This window comes from Lynx canadensis, chromosome E1, assembly GCF_007474595.2.
Source record: "Lynx canadensis isolate LIC74 chromosome E1, mLynCan4.pri.v2, whole genome shotgun sequence".
NCBI lineage: Eukaryota > Metazoa > Chordata > Mammalia > Carnivora > Felidae > Lynx > Lynx canadensis.
Window position 1 is genome coordinate 35,004,807 of NC_044316.2, and position 19,295 is coordinate 35,024,101.

General features: G+C 60.3%; 1 protein-coding gene across 1 annotated transcript; it reads left to right on the forward strand.

Annotated features, from left to right (window-relative positions):
• Window positions 1–3,137: 3,137 nt before the first annotated feature.
• On the forward strand, window positions 3,138–19,159 carry SAMD14 (sterile alpha motif domain containing 14). Its single transcript, XM_030297029.1, has 10 exons — window positions 3,138–3,204; window positions 6,909–6,963; window positions 12,749–12,915; window positions 13,356–13,644; window positions 14,421–14,508; window positions 14,608–14,682; window positions 14,789–14,948; window positions 16,182–16,301; window positions 16,387–16,542; window positions 17,376–19,159. Exons 2-10 carry the CDS (start codon window positions 6,921–6,923, stop codon window positions 17,529–17,531), a joined length of 1,254 nt encoding a protein of 417 aa, XP_030152889.1. The 5' UTR covers window positions 3,138–3,204; window positions 6,909–6,920; the 3' UTR covers window positions 17,532–19,159.
• Window positions 19,160–19,295: the final 136 nt, after the last annotated feature.

Genomic DNA, 19,295 nt, shown 5'->3' on the forward strand with positions numbered 1-19,295 from the left:
AAGAACAGAAGCACGAGGCACTTGTGCTCAGTGGCCTGGCCCCCAAGGGGATTCTCATATTCCCCTTTGCCTGAAGGAATGAAGTCCCAACATCAGGGCCCTTTAAGGTCACTTTGATGGGTCCCTGACGATACCCAAGATGACTGACCTCTACCAGAACCCCTGGTGGCAGTCAGCACCTGAGGCAGGCACTCCCTTGCGGAGGGTTTTGTCACACAAGTCTCATGTCAAGCCAAATTCTGCCTTCCCACTCCTTCCTCTCAAAAATCCTAGTTCTACACTTCAGGACCATAGAGCACCCATCCAGCCTGCCACCCACCTGGAGGGTACTTAGAAACCTAGGGATGGTGACCATGCCTCTCAAGTCGTCTTCTCCAGGTGGATCATCCTTGAAGGATCCTTAGAATACTTCCGGGAAGAAAGATCCAGGTGCCCAACCAAATCCCAAGATCAGAGACCACCAGACCACAAGGCCACAGGTCATGGCTCCAGAGATAGAGGTCACTGAGGCCCTGCTCAGGGAACCTAGCCAAGAAATCCCAAGAAGTGAAGTGGCCGGACCAACACGGGTGGGAAGGCAGACATGGGGTTGTGACACCTTCTGCTGGTCTGACTGGGGCTACGTGTATATGGTGGGCTCCCGGTGCCCCCATCTGTCCTGTGCATTGTGTGAGGGTCCTGCACACTGCATGTTCCAAAAGGTGGGCCAAGTGGTTCCCCATGTCTAAGCCTTGAGTGTGTCGTATGGCTGGGGGTGTTATGTGTGGCTTTGCTTTGAGTCTCCCAGCCCTAAGGTGTGACATAACCATGACGTATGTCCATGTTTGGGGCTATGTCAAGTGGCTATGGGCAGGCCTATGTGAGGCTTGTTACCACGGCCCTGCTCTATCGCCTGCTTGAGCCGGATGCCACAACCCCAACACTTGCCATAGTGGAGGGAAATCAAACGAAGGGCGTTTTCTGAACTCCCAGAAGCTTAGGCATCACTAGAAACAGGGCTCCTTCCAGGTCCTATGGCCTAGCAGACACCCTCTCCCACACAACCCGCACCCCTCAACACTGGTGTTCCACACCCATGATGTCCCCACTCCCTACAGGGCCTATGTAATCAGCCCCTCGCTCCACCCTATCACCCAGACCTCACCAGATGCCTGAAAATCATGTCCTCTTGAAAGATCCCAGACTCAGCCCTGTAGGGTGTCACCCAGAGTCCCCGGCCCCCTCCTCCGCTCCCCACAGTCTAGCCAACACTCCATGTCTGCCAGCAGATTCCAAAGACAGACGCAGAGATCCCTAAAATGCCCACAGATTTCCTAGGACAACTTCAGCCTTAAGGCTTATTAATTCTGTCCTCACCCACAACCCTCAGGCCATCCGGGCTCAACATGCCATTTCCCACAGCCCCTCAGAGACCTGTGACTACAGATACTCCAGCCGGCCATTGGAGAACTCTATCCCTACAGGCTGCACAGTTCCCCCTTGAGCTCCGGACCCCCTATTTGCTCTGGAAGAAGCCACTTTCATTCTTCAAAGTCTCTGTTTCCCCCCTCTTAAAACGGGGGTAATAGAAACAGCTACCTCATGGGTTTATTGTAAGGGTGACATTAACTATCAGGGAAAAACGTGCTTAGTACAGCGCCCGGCTCCTACGCCATCACAGTATGGTAGCTAGTTGTTGACTATTACACTATCCCCCCCCCCCCCCCCCGGGGCTGGCCTGCCACCAACTCCAGCTCACTGCTCCAAGTGTGATCTCATCCCTGCCCCCACCCCCCACCCCCGACTCCAGGACTCGAACCTCAAGCCAGGCCTCCTTCTCCTTCAGTGGCCAGTGGTCCCCCAAATCTGGCCAATTTCTTTCATTTTCTATCCCGAACAGTTCTCAGCTTGACCTGTGATCTTCAAGCCTCCTGCCCTCACCTCTCAGCCTCACCAGGGCTCTCCCTGCCTCCAGCTGGCTTCTCCAATCCACTCTGCACAGGGGAGCCAAAGGGTGCTTCCTAAAAGGCAAATCTGAGCCCCTCATTCCTCTGTTACTGCCCCCCCCCATGGCTCCCCGTTTAAACTGCAAGCACTCCCTCTGCACCTTTGCAGCCTCACTCCTCTTCCTTTTTTAGCCCGCCACCCCTAGCCCCACTAGCACTCCTACCCTATGCTGCCCGGCAACACCTCCACCTGGAAGCCTGCCGGATCGCCACCACCTCCACCCTCATCCACCCCCAGGCCTGGCCTGCGTCCTCCAGTGCGCACTCGTGGCGCTGAAGTGTCCTCTATGAACCGAGGCTCACGGCACCCGGGCTCGTCTGTCCCCCTGACAACGCCGCGAGCCCCGACGGGCCGGGGCCCTGGTGGTTCCGTTCCCCTCGGTGCCCTCAGGCCTTGGCGCCCAAAGTTGCTCGGTGGACGTCTGTTGAATGGATGAATCGGGAGCCCTCACAGACCTCGCCGAGGAGGCGGAAGCCCCGTGGGTCTAGAGGCGGGGCCGCTCTCCACCCGCCACCCCCCTCCCCGCCGTACTTCCGAGGCCCCACGAGTAGCTGCAACTCGGAATCCCCTCGCCCGACCACCGCGCAGGGCCTCCGCCTCCCTCCCGTCCTGCCGCCTCCGCCCCCTCTCGCTCCCTCCCTCCCTCCCTCCTGCTCTTTGTCTCCGGGCGCCCGCCTCCCCGCCACGCGCCCCCCGCACCGCCCCTTCCCGGGAGACCCCCGCGGACCCCAGCGGACGCGACGCGACGCGTGTCGGCCTGCCCGGCTGGGGGCCTGCATCCGGCGGGGCCCGGCGGGCGGCGGGGCGGGGAGGTGGTTCCCTCCGTCCCTCCCTTCTCTCTCTCTCTCTCTCTCTCTCTCTCTCTCTCTCTCACTCACACACACACACACGCGCGCACACACACACGCGCGCACACACGCGCACACGCATACACGCGCGCGCGCACGGAGCATCCTCCCGTCAGGGCTCTGGTCCAGCCCCGCCCGCGCCTCCCGCTCCCCGCAAACCCTCTCCTCGTCTCCCGCTCCCCCCATCGCCTCCGGCTCCGGGACTCTCCGCGCCCGCCCCTCTCCCGGGATGGAGCGGCTCGAGCCCGCCCGCAGCCCCCCGCGGCCGGGGTGACGGTCCCCCGCCCCTCCCCGCCTGGCCCGCGCCCGGAGGACCATGGGCCCGAGGGGCTCCCGCGGCGCCGGACGCTGAAGATGACTGATGCTGGAGGTGAGGACCCCGCCGCGGACCGGGAAGCAGAGCGGGGGTCACTGGGGATCGCGGCGGGACCCTGAGTGGGTCGGATAGGGCCTTTTTTCCCCAGCCCTGGGGGGCCGCGCGGAGCTGGGGTGCTGGGGCTGTCGGGGGGGAGGGGGTGGAGATGGGATTTGTGTCCCTAATCCTCTCCCTCCCGGAGAAATTAATTTTAAAAAACTGGTGGGGGGGAGGGGGAGAGGGCTTAACTCCTTCCTGCTCGGCGCGGAGTGGGACGGCTGGACCGGGGAGAAACTAGCCGCCCGGCCCCGACCGGGAGTGCGGTAGGTGCCCTGGCCTCCGCGGTGCTGGGAGCGCGCTCCGACTCGCCCGCCGCCCGCCGCCGCAGCCGGGGCCTAGGGGAGGGGGCGCCGCTTTCTCCGGCTCCCCATTGCCCGCACCCCCACCTCCAACCTCCCCTCCCGGCCTTTCCTTCCCAGCCGTTCCCAGTCGCACTTCTGTCTTAGTCTCTTTCTCCTCTTCCCGGGCCCCTTTCCCGCTGGGGCCCGCCCCTCTCCCGACAGCCACCCCTTGGGTCTCTCCTTGCAGCCCTTCCTGGGGCCTCACTCCCGGCCCAGGGAGCCCGTCTCCACCACTGCTTCCCCGGCCCCACTCCTCTCTTCCCAGCTCTTTCTTCCTCCGCTCTGCAGCTCTGTGGACTGACTCTCCATCAACCTGTCTGCCCCTGTTCCGACTTCCCACTTCCCTCGTGGGTTCATCCCCCTTTCTCTTTCTCCTTCCCGGGCTCCCAGAAAGCCTCCCTTACTCCCAGAGAAGAGTCAAAGGTCATGGGTGCTGCTCCCCTGGGAACTGGAAGCTTTGGGAGGAAGGAGTGGCCCCGTAGCACCAGTCCCCAGCCTGTGCCCCGATTCATTTCCACCTTGTGGCAGTTGCCGGTTGAAATTGCGCATGAGTGTGTGTGTGTGTGTGTGTGTGTGTGTGTGTGTGTAGGAGTGTGAAGGGGGGGTGGTTTTCCAAAGCTCAGTTCTGGTGAGAGGGGTCTGGTGACCTCCTGGATGGCCTGCTTCCCAGAGTTCCCCACGGGTCGCCCCATACACACCCCAGGGAGTTAGTTGTTGAGGGGAGGGAAGGAAAGCCGTTTGTGCTGAATCAGGATGGACGAGGCACAGGGCGAACTGGAAGGCCCGGCCTACCCCAGAGGGTGCCTGAAAGAGGGCTCCATCCACAAGAGGGTCTCCACCCAGGACTGGGACTTGGAGTGCAGAACACGGGGCATCTCCATTCTCAGCTCGTCTAAGAGAGGAGGCACCGCTGCTGACCTCAGAGAGCCTCTGTTCTGATGGGAGAGGCAGTTCTTCTCTTCAGAGAGTCCCTAATCGGACGGGGAATACCCTCCCCTCTCCTCAGGGAGCTCCCATCTGATGCAGGGGAGCCATGACCTATTTAGGGAATCAGTGAAGTATGAAAAATCCCCCATTTCCCAGTGGTTGGGGAAGGGCGGATTTAGAAATTATGTGGACAAATGGGAGGAAGGAGGGCTGTCTAAGACAGCTTTCTGAAGGAGGGGTCGGCCAGGTCTTGGGCAGATGAGGCTTTGTGATTGAATGAGGGAATTGTGCTCATTCTTAGGGGCAGCCTTGCTTCCAAGGCGGCCCTTCAGGCAGGAAGAGAGGTTCTAGAATTTCTTTGCTATTGGCACCCAGAGGTCAAGAATGGCACGAGAGTTCTTGGAGGACCCCTTCTCATACCTCACTTCCTGCTTTCAGCCCCAAGCAGGGGAGCTAGGGGTGGAGGTGGTTTAGAAGTTTCTCCCATCCTAGACTGTGTGGACCAGCTCCCCTTCCACGACATCTCTCCCTTCTCCCAGCAGGGGCCTTTCCTCAGTCGCACCCTCCCAAACTGCAAATCGTCACCCAGGATGGGGCTGAGGAGCAGGAGACAGGTTGAGGTTGAATTCTGCCTCTTATCCCCTGCATCTGAGTTTTCCCGTGTGTACAGTGGGGATACCAAGAATCTCAAGCCTGGACAGCTCCCAGCAAGATGGTGTCTATGTAGTAACAGAAGAGGAAAGTTGGAAAAGACTCCAGCAAGCATGAGGCCAAGCTTCCCCATACCTGTCAAATGCATTTCTAGCCCAGTGCCCTGCACTGCTCACGGGACCTGAGTGTTAGCAGTAACTGGAGATCGTTTTCCAGCCCTGCAGTGTGCCCCTGCCCCTGAGCGTCCTCTCTCTCTCACCCTGTCTGGTATTCCCCTTCCCCTCTAACACCCAGGCCTTGGTTTAGGGCTGCTGCTATCCTACGTCTGCTCAGGAGCCTGCCCACATAGTTTCAGATGCATTGCACATCCTGCTTCCCCACCTGCCTCCCTTCTTGCTTCCCCCACCCCCCACAAAGCAAAACAAAACCAAACCCCTACCCATCACGCTTCTTCCCGGAACATACTTGATGTATCACAGAGATTTGGCTGTCCACTGTTCTGCTGTGAGTACTCCTCATACCCTTCTGCATCTGTGAGTCTGTCTGGAACTGTGAGAACTGTGAGTTTGTCAAGAACAGTGGCCCTGCTGATGGTGCCAGCTTCCTGAACAGCTCATGTTCAGGAAGGCAGGTGGTGAGCACACCAGGGGTGGGGGACGGGGGGTGAAGTAGGACTGGGTGATAGATGGGAAGACGGATGGGTGGATGTATGAACTAATGGATGCAGAGATGAACTGATGGATGCAGAGATAGTATGAGCAAATGGATGCAGGGATGGATGGATGGATGGATGGATGAATGGATGGATGGATGATGGATGGATGAATGAATGGATGGATGGTGGATGGGCGAATGAATGGATGGATGGTGGATGGGTGGATGAATGGATGGATGGATGGTGGATGGGCAAATGAATGGTTGGATGGTGGATGGGCGAATGAATGGATGCTTGGTGGATGGGTGAATGGATGGATGGTGGATGGGTGAGTGAATGGATGGATGGTGGATGGGCAGATGAATGGATGGATGGATGGATGGATGGGTGAGTGAATGGTTGGATGGTGGATGGATGAATGAATGGTTGGATAGTGGATAGGTGAGTGAATGGTTGGATGGATGGGCAAGTAGATAGATGGCTATGTAGGTGGGCAGGTGGATGGATGGATAGATGGATGGATGGATGGATGGATGGAAGAACCTGGGTTCTGCTCCTGATTTTGCCATTGGCTTGTCACGTGACCTTAAATTAACAGTGACCTTAACAGTCACTCTCCCCTCTGTTTCTTTATTTGTAAAACGAGAGGATTAGATTTAATAATCCCCAAGATTTCTCCCAGATTTGATGTTGGACAATTTATGACGATCAAAAGTTTTTAGGGAATGGTGATGATAGAAAGGCCCAGCACAGTGAAGGGGGGCAGTTCAGTGAGCTGTGTGAAGGCACACAGCAAATCAGCTTGGCCACAAACCATAGGACTCAGCCTGTGTCTACACCCCGGATTTGCTCCTGCGCCTATCCACTCTTCTATTTCTGCCTCCTGCCCTAGCTCTCACAGTCCAGAGTATGGTTCAGGCGACTTCTTTTCCAAGGAGCTGGAGGAAGAGTTCTAAGGGAAGGTGAGGGGCCATAAGATCAGGAGCAGGTAGCCAGCGGCAGCTCCCTGGTCTCCACCAACCTGAACCTCTTATCCATGGTCATTTTTTTCTCTCTCTCTCTCTCTCCCACCCAATCCTTCCCAGCTTCCTTGAGTCATGGCTTCTTCAAAGCTACGAGAACCTGCGGACGAGGTTTTTGGTAAGTTCTGTTTGCTCTAACTCTATCCAAGGCCATCGGCATTGGGGGGATTCCCTCTGGGACTTCAGTGTGTGTCAGAGTGTGTGTGTGTGTGTGTGTGCGCGCGCGCGTGCGCGCTTTGTGGCCTTTCAACCTGGGTCTTTGTCATTACTATCTATGCCAATTACAACAACAATAAGGGTCTTCATTTATCAAGTACTGTCTCATGCCAGGTACTAGGCTAACACCCCAGTCTCCCATGCGCTATATCATTTACTCCCCCCAGTCATGCTAAGAGGTGTGTCCTTTGTCCAGACAAGGTGCCGAGAGTACAGAGTGCTGCAGTGACTTGCTTTAAAGATCACATGGCAGGTTAGTGGCAGAGCTGAGACTAGAACTCCAGACCACCTGACTCCCTGCTCTCCGTGTCCCCGTGTCCCCAGCACAGGTGATACATGTTACCTCCACATCGCATAGTGAGGGACCTTAGCCTGCAGGATGTGCGTGGAAATCAAAAGCATAGGGCACAGAGCCTCTGTACCCCCAGGCTGGCCCCCTCTTTACACACTGGGGTGCATGCGCGCACCTGCTCCTTCCGTCATTTACCCCCTGCAGTCTTTCTATTGTGTGATATGGGGAGAGACCACCCTGACAGGGCCGAGTTCCCAGCATGCACTGGGGTGGAAAGGCTGTTTCCTAGCTGGATTTGGTGGAGGAGTCAGGGAGCAGGGAAGGTGAAGGAACATGGAGGGAGAGGTGGAGACAGAAGCGGGTTGCCCGAAGCCGATGGCAGGTGTGGAGCCCAGGACACTCACATTTGTGTGCACAAGCCTCAAGGGGCTCCCAGCTTCTCCTCCCCTGCCTTCTCATCTCTACCTGCCCTCCCCTCCTCTCCCCGCCCTCTCCTGCTCACCCGGTTCTCCCCTGTGTGGCCACATGCCCTGGCAATGCCAGGAGCTCCTGCCTCCTGGTTCCTGGGAAACTGCTTTCCTGGCCTCCCTGGGGCCCGTGGAATGAAGGGTTTGCCTCCTGGACTCCTCCAGCCTCCAGCTGCCTCTGGGCCTCAGACTCTTGGGTCTCACCATCTGCACCCAGGCCTGGCCTGACAGAAGTGAGCGCCCCCTTACCTCGGCTTCTGGGCCTCCCAACACCCCCTAACCCCAACTCTGCCTGTTTTCCTGCTCCCAGACCTGCTGAGGTAGCTGGCCGCCTTCCCTGCTTCCTGATTCCAAGGCAATTAAATATTCATGACTCCCCAGTGCCCAGGGCTGGGCTAACTCCCTGCTGGGGAGAGAAAGAGACAGAGACAGAGAGACAGACACAGAGATGGAGGGAAGCCAGGGAGCCAGGTAGAACAGGGACCAGAGGAGAGACAGGCCCCACCTTGTCTCAAAAACACTTAAGCCCCCCTAGAAGTTCCTTTGCTCCCTCGAACCTCCGAACCTTCGAGGTAAGCTGCCTGCAGTCCTGAGGTGGCCCAGAGTCAGGAGCAAAGGGCCCTTCTCACTGGGCCGGGGCGGCCGGGCACCAGCTGTCCAGGCGTCCCAGAACGGTGAGAACACTAGTCTGGGAGCCAGGAGGCCTGGATGCTGTCCTGAACTCCCCCTGCACCTTTGGCCAAACCTTGCCTGTCTGAGCCTCAGTTTCCCCACCTATAAAATGAGAGGTTGGACTCACAAGGTGCTCCCATCTCCGCCTCAGGGGAGGTAGAGCGGGCTGAGTACTTACACACTGAGCCTCCGGAGCCAGACTGCCTGTAACCTTGGCCCCTCTCTTCGGCGGCAGCCGTGGGCCTTGAGGCAAATTAAGGCTGCCCTGGGGATTCCCGGAGTCTCTTCCTCCTAGGGTTGTGGGGAGTTTAAATGAGCTAGTGATCGGAAAGCACTTAGAACGGGTGCCTGGCACAGCGAGAGCCCCGTGAGTGGTAGCCATTCTTATTCTGTGGTTCAGTCCTTGCTGCTTGCAGATAACGCTTGGAGAGTCTGTGTCAGGGATCAGGGGGCAGAGGGCTCCCTCTGGAAAACCCCAGAAGCGACGCAGGGGCAGCTAAGGAACTAGGGGCGCAGCGTCAAGGCTGGGGTCCCAAATAGCAGTCCTCTGGCAGGACCTCTCCCCTCGCCAAGCCTCCGCCACTGCGTCTGGACAACTGTGACCGTCCCCGTGGGTCCACCCTCCCCGGTGTCTGGGCCGGTCCCCTCTCCTTGCGGCCTCCACTGGCCCACACCATCCCTTCTCCTTGGAAAGTTCTTCCCTGTTCTCTCTACCACCTTAGCTCTTCACTGTCTCCCAGACCTCAGCCCGGCTACCGAACCTATAGCCCCCAGCCCCTGCCTTCGTCCCTTCCGCAAATACCACTGGGCCCCTATCATGTGCCAGGCTCTGTTCCAGGCCCCGGGGAGACAGCACCGAACACGCCAGACAAGGTCACTGCCCTCGAGGACCTTGCGTTCTAGCGCGGGGGCAAGCGGGGGACCCACACGGAAGCAGCCACACGACGAGACAAGAAACGTGTCACGGTGCGGAGCGCTCCGCAGAGGACTTAAGTGCGGAGCGTGCACGTCACCACCTTCGCGTGTCTTGAGCCCGTCTCTGCCCGGCTCTGCGCTGGTCCCCAAAGGGTGACTTAGCTTCAATACTGACTGACCACCTCCTCTCTGCCGGGCCCCGCGCCAGCTCTCACGGAACACGGCGGACGGCGCAGGGCTCGACCCTCTGCCGCGTGCGGACTGGCACGGGACAGTCACTTCCGACCAGACCCTAGGGCCAGGCCTGCAGAGGGGCTGCGGTCCTGCGGGGCCGGCGGGATGATGGATTTGAGTTGGCAGCCGGACAAAGGAGGGGTGGGGCAGAGGAGGGCTGCAGGAGCGGCCCAGGCAGAGGCAGGTGGAGACAGGGACCCAGGTGCGGCCGGCAGGTTAGTACCGCTCCCGCCAACGCCACCCGCAACTCGTGCTCTCTGAGCCCTTAGCCACGGGCATTCTGGCACAGCTTTATATAGTGATCTGATTTAACGCTCACACAACCCTGCGAGGAACATACTCCTGCCATGACCCCGTCTTGCTGACGCGGAAGCCAGTATCCAAATGTAAGTGACTTGTCCAGAGTCACCCAGCAAATGGCACAACTGATTTCAGCCCCGGCCAGCCGGCTCTTAACCATGGTCCCTATAAGAGCCTGCTGTGCAGAGGAAATGTGGGAAACACAGAAAGGGGGAGCTGGGACCCCTCTGGCCTTGCCTGGAGGGCTGAGGGGCATGGGCTTTATGTTGTTGGCTTTGGAACCCTCCCCCCTCCCCCGCCCCGCCCTGGGTTTCAAAAGCAAGCAGTTATGGGACACAGTCAGAAATGCGCTTTAGAAAGTTTCTTCTGGCTCGTGACAAGTGGGGAGGGAGGCGGACCGTTGGCAGGGAGCTCAGGATGGAAGGACGCTGAGGCCGTGCTCAGCTGGCTGGGTCTTCGGGGAAGTGGCTGGTGAAGGCCTGAGCTCAGGCGGTTCAGTCCCAAGGGAGAGAAGAGGCCGGGTTGCAGAGGTGTGAAGAAGGCAGATGGACAGAACCACGGCTTTTCCATTAGAATGATATTTACCAAGACCCTACTATGTGCCAGCATCCATCCTGAGTTAGAGCAGTGAACAAAATAGAGGAACGTCAGCCCTCACGGAGCTGGCATTCTAATGACTGGAGAGACCATACACTAAGCAAAATACACAGCATGCCAGAGAATGATACATGATATAGGGAAAAACAGAGATTGGGGTTCTGGGGCGGGGGGAGGGAATTATAAGTTGAGTGGTCAGTCAAGTCCTCGGTGACAGAAAACATTTAAAGCAAAGACCTGAAGGAGGTGAAGGAGAGAACCACGCAGAAACCCGTGGCGAGAGCCTTGCAGGAAAGGGAAAGAGGAAGTGCAAAGGCCCTGAGGTGCAGGCGAGGCTTGTGTGAGGAAGAGCCAGGAGGCTGGGATGGCCAGGAGTGGAGGGAGCACGAGGGGGAGAAGGAGAAGCTCAGAGAGGTAAGGGGAGCACGGAGTGAGTCTGGAAAAGCCACTGGGACGACTTGGCGCTTACTCTGTGCGAGGTGGAAGTCCCCAGAGGGTTCTGAGCAGAGCAGTGACAAGGGCTGACATGTTCTATCAGGATCACTCTGGCCACCGCTGTGTTGAAAATAGACCGTAAATGGGAAAGGGTGGACAAGGGAAGATCAGCTTGGAGGCTTTTGCGATAATTGAGGCAGGAGGTGATAGTGACCTAGACCAGGGAGGCTGTGTGTCCCCCTCTCCTCCCTGCCTTCCCATCCTCTCCCTGCCTCACTTCTTCCCCCTTCTTCCTCTGCTGTCCCTCCCCTTCTTCTCCGTGTGTATGCCAGGCTCCACTCCTATTCCCCTGGATTATTTTGAACCTAATCCAAAACATTGCATCGTTTCACCAAAAATATTTCAGTGTCTAGAGGTATGTCGAAAGTGGAGCTAACAGCCGAGGGCAAAGGGTAGCTTGGGGCTGAGTTGGGGGGCTGGGTGGATGACGGGGCCTTCTGCTGAGCCGAAGAGCAAAGGGGAAGCCGGTGTGAGGCAAGGCGGTGGGTTCATTTGGGTGGATTCCTTGAGGAGCCTGGGTGCCTTGGACGTGGCAAGTCCCCTGGCCGGCGCCGAGGCGCCCCGGGCTTTGGGGGTGAACCAGGAGGTGGTAGGTCAGGCCAGCAACTGGGGTGGCTTAGGGGGTGTCTGCAGACAGGACAAAGAGGAGCAGGGAAGGCAAGGCAGGCATGAGTGATGGGATGGGGGACCCTGAGATTGTGGGGGGGGCAGGGGGGGAAGAAAATGTCTTAACCCATCCTGAGGTCTGGGAAGGACATCTTCTTCCCGGAGACCCCAGTGCCGAGCCTGGAGATGCTGCGGGAGGGGGGCTTCGTTCCCAGGTGGAACAGATGAGAAGGAAAACGAGGAGCAGTTGGGATTTTGCATGACCCGCTGGGTTTGCCTCGTCTTCCTCCACGTCTTCATCCGGGGCGCAGCCCGGCACCGCCGCCCCCAGGATGGCGGAGACAGGCCTCCCGGGGCCTGGGTTTCCCCCCTGACGCCGCTGCAATGTTCCGGCTCAGCTGCGAGCCTTCTCGGCAGTGCTGTGTCTGAGCGCCAACCCCAGGCGTGGCCCGGCGAGCCCGTCTCTGGAGCCAGACGAGTCAGGCTCGGATCCCGGACCACTGCCAGCTGGTGGCTGCCCTCAAGAACTTGACCTCCCTGAGCCTCAGTTTGCAAGGCTGTACGACACGCGTAATAGTTGTCCCTCGCTCACTGGGGTGTTTTGAACGGACGGGGCGAGGTGTGAACCTTCTGGCATGTCGTTGGGGCTTCTTCAAGGGGAGCTGTTATTACCGTGATCTGTCCGGCCTCATCCCCAGCCCTCCTCTCCACAGAGCGACCCCGCAAGTGCCCCGGAGGTGCTCCCGCCGTGCGGAGAGCAGGTTGCCAAACCTCTTCTCTTGTAAACTCCCACCCAGACCTTAGACCAGCTTTGGTGCTTCCTCCCCTGACCCATCCAGACAGGACCCTCCTGTCCTCCTCGGCGTCCGTGAGCGTTTGCCCCACACGGCCGCATTCAGGTGCTGACGCGTCTGGCTTGCCCGGCGACCGTCCGGGACCCTGTTCTCTGTCTCATTCGTACTCCCGGGGCCCGGCACTCACAAACATTGGTTGAATGTCTGGGGTGTGAGTGCAGGCGGCTGCCTGAGGTGGGTGGGCCTCTGGGCTTGCTGTCCTCACGGGTCTGGTCTGTGCCCCCCCCCCCGCCCCCTCCCGCACTTGGTTCACAGACCTGGACTTGGCCGTGCCAGAGACCGTCAGACTGGACAGCAGTTTACATAAGGCCCGAGCCCAGCTACTGGCCAAGGGCCGGAGACACCGACCTTCCCGCTCCAGGCTTCGGGACAGTGCCAGCTCTGCAGAGGACGGCGAAGGCTCCGATGGGCCCGGAGGCAAGGTCGGGGCAGCCCACCCAATCACACGTACCCTACCCACCCCCCTCTGGCCCGCCCCGCCCCCCCCATCCCTCCAAACCCCTTTCCAGGGAAACCCCACTCCCAGACTTCTGACGTAGTAGCACCAACATTCACATCTGGCTCACGTCAAATTTTACGCAAGGTGTGATCATTCCCATCATGCATGTGAGGGACCTGAGGCTCTGAGAGGTTCAGTAACAAATAAATGCACGCAGTTAGGAAGTGAGGAGGGCGGGATTCAACCCCAGCCTGCATGACCGAAGCCCCCCCCCCTGCCCCCCCCCCCGCCCATCTCCCACATCTCACGGCCCAGCCAGCCCCTTAAGGGGGCCCCCTCGCAGTTTGCGGGGTGAAACCAATTCCCAGCCCCTCGGGGAAGAGGCGGGGAGGGTTGGCAGTGAGCGGCTGCCCCCTCCCGCAGGTGACGGACGGCTGCGGGAGCCCCCTGCACCGGCTGCGCTCGCCTCTGCACTCGGGCCCGGGGTCCCCAGCGGGGGGCTCTTTCTGCCTGGAGCCTCCGGGGTTGCGGCGCAGCCTGGACGAAGACGAGCCGCCGCCCTCGCCGCTCACACGCTACCGGCCCCTGCACAACGCCACCTCGCACGAGGGCCTGGCCGCCGCTTCCTGCTCGCCGCCGCGCTCCGCGCCCTCCTCGGACAGCTCGCCCAGCTTCGTGCGCCGCCACCCGCGCGCGGAGCCGCACAGCGAAGGTGAGCTCTGGCCGGTGGCGGCGCCCCCTGCTGGCAGGCGCCGGGACTGCAGCGGGCGGACCAAGCAGGGCCGAGCACCTTGGCTACGGGGGGGGGGGGGGGGGGGGGACACATCACGGCTCACGCATTCGCTTCCTGTGTACCAGACTCTGTTGCGCACTGGGGACACACAGGTGGGGAAGCAGATGCAGCCTTCTCCCTCGCGAGGCTTGCAGTTTGGGGGAGAGGCCATCTAATAATTCCTTACAGGTTAAGGGGGGAAGCGATCAAATCATCTCTCAACTAAACATGCGGGTTACAAGCTGTAATCAGCGCTATGGGAGAAACGTGCGCGGTGGCGGGGGCGACACCGAGCAGGGCGAAAGGACCTAGCGGGGAGCATCCTGTAAGGCTTCTCTGAGGGCGTGACATGGGAGCCAAGATCGGAAGGCTGGTTAGAAGTTGGTCAGGATAAACTGAACCCTGACTAGCAGCGGCCCCTACGCGTTGGTGGGTTGCATAAGGCTTTTTGCACATATTCCTTGAAACAGGCAGCTGTCATCACGGGTCCCGTGAAATAGGTGTTATTGTAGATCAGGTGTGATCATCCCCCTGTCTGAGATAAAGGCAGCTCAGCGAGGTAGGGCGATTTGTCCTCAGTCGCACAGCTAGCGAAGGGCACAGGAGCCAAGTTACCTGATCCTAAGTCAGAAGGGTTTCCATCACCTCACCCTGGCAGCTCAAGGAGGCGGGTAAGCCACCCCACAGGCAATGTCCTTCCCTCTCCTCTCCAAAAGATGACAGCCGGGACGCCAGTCCCCCTGAGCCTGCCAGCCCCACCATCGGCCTGGATAAGAAGACTCGCCGCAAGTTCTTGGACCTGGGGTGAGTGGAGAACGGGCCAGCAGCAAAGGCTTGGGGCTGTGGGGTACAGGGTAGCACGGCGGGCCGCCCTGCCCCACTCCCCACCTGCCCTCCCCACAGGGTCACCTTACGCAGAGCATCCACTAGCAAGAGCCGGAAGGACAAGAGCAGCAACCGCTTGTCCATGGGCAGCAGGTGAGTGGTGCCCACAGCCCCTCGGCCACGGTTTCCGCCCGTGGTTCCCTGTGGGCCTGGCCCTCGGCTCGGTGCCCCCCACCCATGCAGGGTGCTCTCTCCGCAGGGAGTCAGTGGAGGGGTCCGGCAGGTCAGGGGGCTCCCCGTTCCTGCCCTTTTCCTGGTTCACAGACAGCGGCAAGGGCTCGGCGTCCTCCGGCAACACCACCTCCCCCGCCTGCTCCCCTAAACACGAGGGCTTCAGCCCGAAGAAGTCGGCTTCTCAGGTGAGCCCGTGGCCTTCCTGCCCTCGTGCTGGCCCCAGACTCAGGTGACATGAGGGCACGCTTCACCCTGGCTCGGGCTGGGATCCAGGCCTTCCTCGAGTCCATTTGTCTACCCACGGAGCCATCCGGTGACTCATTAGTTCGTCCGTTCTCGTTCTCGGAGTTCATTCATTCCCTTGTTCGCTCACGCTGAGTCGTTCCTTCGTCGTTTCATTTACTGAATTCAACGCGTCAGTGAACACTGGGCTTCCCCTGGTGTATCCCCAGCCCCCGCCCCAGCCTGAGGCCTCCTCCCCTCGGGCTAAGTCTCCTGCCTGGCTCGGCTCTAGCCCCACGTCCTGTCTTAGGAGCCAGCCGGGCTCCCCGTGTGGTGGGGTGAGGCCTGGAGGCGACAGAGATGAGTGGGGCCCAGACTAGCCAGTGCTTAGGAAGCTCGCCGCCCTCTGGGAGAAGTGACACCGGGGGACAGAAGCAACAGTCTCTGCTTATGCTCATGCTCGTGCCGCCCTCCACGGTTTGCAAGACTCCAAGTGCATGCTTTTGCTTTGCTGTCCCAAAGCGCAGGCACGCTGCCCCACTCGAGTAGATGAAAGAATAAGGCGAAGAGAGAAGGACTTACCGCGTGGGTTGCTTGCCAGGCTCCAAGCCTGTTCCGTGGCTGTGCCTTATGTGCTCCCGGGGCAGAGGAGATCAGAAAGCTGGGAATTCGGGGGAGAAAGAGTTCCTTCGGACCCGGCGCTTCTTTGTTGCCTCTTTCCCTCCACGGACTCCTTGCATCTCTTCCTTCCCTTGTGCTGAGCCCTGGCATGACATAGTGAACACACAGCCCAGGGCCTCAGAGAGCGTGTGGTCTCTACTCAGGCACTTAGCAGCCAGGGTGCCGGAGGCTGTGGTGGGGAGGCACAAAGGGGGACCCCTGACCTAGCCTGGGGGAATCCTGGTTGGCTGCCTGTAAGAAGTGACACCTCCTCCATTCCTGCTAACTATTCTGCCTCAGTTCTAGCCCCACGTGCTCCCAGAAGCCTTACGTCCTGATGCCTCCCGTGAGTCACCGTGTCATATGTGCCTGCCCGGCTCCTGGTTCATGCCTAGGAGGCACTGGTGCCCCGTCCCCAGATTCAGCTCCACGCAGACAGGGGGCAGGGGGTTGGGAGCGCGGGGCGGGGCGGGGGGGGGCTCCCTCGGGCTTGCGGGTGAGCTGTCTTCAGCACCCCCCCCCCCCCCCCCGTCTAGGAATCCACCCTGAGTGATGACTCCACACCCCCCAGCAGCAGCCCCAAGATCCCCAGTGGTCCCCGGCAGGAGACCAAGTGTTCCTACCCCTACCACACGCTGTCCCAATCTTCGGATGAGGTGAGTAAGCCCTGACCTCGGAGCGTCGGGTGTTCGGGCCACAGGCCGGGTCACCCCTCCTCACTGTCCTTGGTCTCCACCCCAGTTCCTGGACGAACCTCTCCCCACTGTCCACCACTGGACCAGCCAGCAGGTGGGCCAGTGGCTGCACAGCCTCAACCTGGAGCAGTACGCCGCTGAGTTCGCCGCGCGGCAGGTGGATGGGCCCCAGCTCCTGCAGCTGGATGGAAGCAAACTGAAGGTGGGTCAGAGGAGAAGAGCCGTGATCCAGCTGGAGCCCGAGGCAACCTTCCGGGATCGGGACCCCCTCACCCTGACCTTTCCTTTCACTTCCTTCGAGGCCATTCCCTGGCCTCTGACCCCTGGGCAAGGTCCATGGCCTGATCTCTGGGCTCTAGCATGGGTCCCCAGTCTGCCTCGAAACTCAAGCGCAGGTCTTCAGTTTGACCTTCAAGCTCCAGCCCCAGTCTCCAGGTTGACCTTGACCTCCACGACTGTCGTATCACCTGACTCTTGATTCCGAGTCCCCCGGTGTCCTAAGAAACCAGGCCTCTCCCTGATCGCCTTGTCTGATTCTCAGTCTGGGAGGGTGCTGGTAGTCAGGGGGGGTCAGGGGGCGCACCTCGGATCTTTGTGCTGGGAGGTTTCTGGCCTGTTCCCCACCCTCTGTTACCCTGCTTGGGGAAGGGGTGGTGAGGAGAGTCCCCAGGGAGTCTGAGTGGGGAGGGGCCTCGGCTACTTACTAGCTGTGTGACCTTGGGCACATCACCTGCTCTCTGTGGGCCCCGGGGGTGCTGGGGTCGTGCCACGGCTGAAATCCAGAGTGGCGGAACGGGGGCTGAGGATTGCCAGGGGTGGGGGCAGGGGCCAAGTAAGGGTCTGGAAAGATCCTCCACTGGCGTCTTTTCCGAAGGCTCCCCTTCCGAATTCTTGCCCTGCGGGGTCTGGTCCACAGGCAAGTCTGGGGGGTGGAAGAGAGCTTACGCCTGGGGCACAGAGAACCTGGGGCTCGGGTTGGCCAGGGCTCCGGGCGGTTCTGGGGCTCGTTCCCTCACCCTTGAATTCCTCCCCCAGAGCCTGGGGCTCAGCAACTCGCATGACCGGGCGCTAGTGAAGCGGAAGGTGAAGGAGCTGGCAGCGGCCGCTGAGAAGGAGCGCAAGGCCCAGGAGAAGGCCGCACGGCAGCGCGAGAAACTCCGGCGCCGGGAGCAGGAGGCCAAGAAAAGCTAGGGGAGGGCGAGGGGCAGGCACCGGCACCCAGGCGCTGGCGGCCGCCGGGCTCGGTGGGCACAGGCCTCAGCGAGAAGGCGGGGCCTGGGCGCCAAGCTTGGGCTGGCCTGGCCCCACACTCTCAGGGGGGTACGTGCCCTCTCCCACCCTGTCACTCGGTCTGGACCCAGATCCCCCAGAAAGGGAGACCCCAGGAGAGGGCCCGGTGATAAATCCAATTTTAAGGACGTTTGGCAAGGAGTCCCTAGGGGAGCTGGCAGGTTATGGGCAGAGGGCAGAGAGGCCAGGGCTGAACAGGTCTGGGAGCCCTGAGGCACCTGGGTCAAGTCTGACCCTCTGCCCTCAGGCCACGGCGGTGCTGGCCGGCAGTGAGCTGGGACACCTGCCTGGCCTGCCTGCCTGCCTTCTAGAGGCCCTGAGATGGGGCCAGGGTCCCAGGGCTGAGGGAGGTAGGAAGCACCTCAGCAGGAGTGGGTGGATAGAGCTGTCCCTCTCCAGCTCTCCGAGGTGGCGGTGTGCTGGGAGAGCTCCGTGCTCCCCAGGGAGGCCGGGAGGTGCTGCAGCAAGTTGCACTCAGGGTAGACTCCCGGTCTACACTCTTGAACGGGAGCGCGGAGAAAGCGGCATGGTCATCCCACGCGATCTTTGCAAGGACCTTAGGGGCAGGAAGGGAGGATGAAAACCTCCCCTTCCCCTTCCCTGTCCTGTGGGTCCCAGTGGTGAGATGACAGCCATACAGATCTGTCCCTCTGGGGCCCATTCAAGGCCTGGTCTTTGACCTGCCCTCTAACACAGGGCACACGTCTGTTGCTCCCTCAGAGGGCACCTGAGACCTCTCTGGGGACAGAGCAAACTTGGGAGCTGGGGGGGGGGGGGGGACAGGATATCCCCAACCAGTGCCTAGGTGGTACTGAACAGGTGAACCCTCATGCTAGCTGGGTAGAGAGGCACCATCTAGGAGTCCCCCCACAATCTCTTGGAAGGGTTCATCCACTCTCCCCCATCTGCTCTGGTTCCCGTCTGGGCCTCAGTGGGTTCCAGAAACCGGCAGGCAGTGCAGGCTCTGGGTCGCTGGGCCACAAGGAAGGGTGGGGCCAGCCCCCTGGGTAGGGGCGGGATCTATCCCCGGCGGCCCAGGGATGACCTCTATCTGTCCTTGGAAGGAGGGGGCTTTCAGACGGTCCCCTGTCCTCAGCAGCACTGGCTGGCAGCTGGCCCAGCTTCTGGAGGATTGGCCAGTTATCAGTGGGGCTGGGGGAGGGGGGCTCTGATTAGAAGTCCCCCTCCACCTCCCCCTGCCTGGAGTGGCGGACAGGACCCAATGCATGCCAACACCCCTCATTCCTGCTCAGGGGCTCAGGCTTCAAGGCCACCCCTGCTATGGCCAGGGTCCTGTCCGTGGGACTCAGCCCTTTGCTCCTCTCTGCTGTCTGTGCTGGGAGAGGGGCTTCAGAGGAAACTGAGGTACGGGGGCACCGGCACCATCTGCGCCTGTTGGAGGGGCTGGTGGGGAGGGTGGAAGGCACCCAGGCCTTTGAAGCTATCAGGAGCTATGTGGGTGCCCACCTGCATGTGAAGGGGGGGTGGTACTCAATTTATTTCAATAAACGCTTATGATGTGCCAGTGACCTTTGTCTGCCCCAGGTGGGAAGCTGGGCTGGGTCGGGAGGCTGCGCTGGGCCCTGAGGGTGGTGGGGTGTCAGCAGGTGCTGTACTGTCGGGCGTTCTGAACGGATGGCTTTGCCTGGTGCTGTGCTCGTGGTA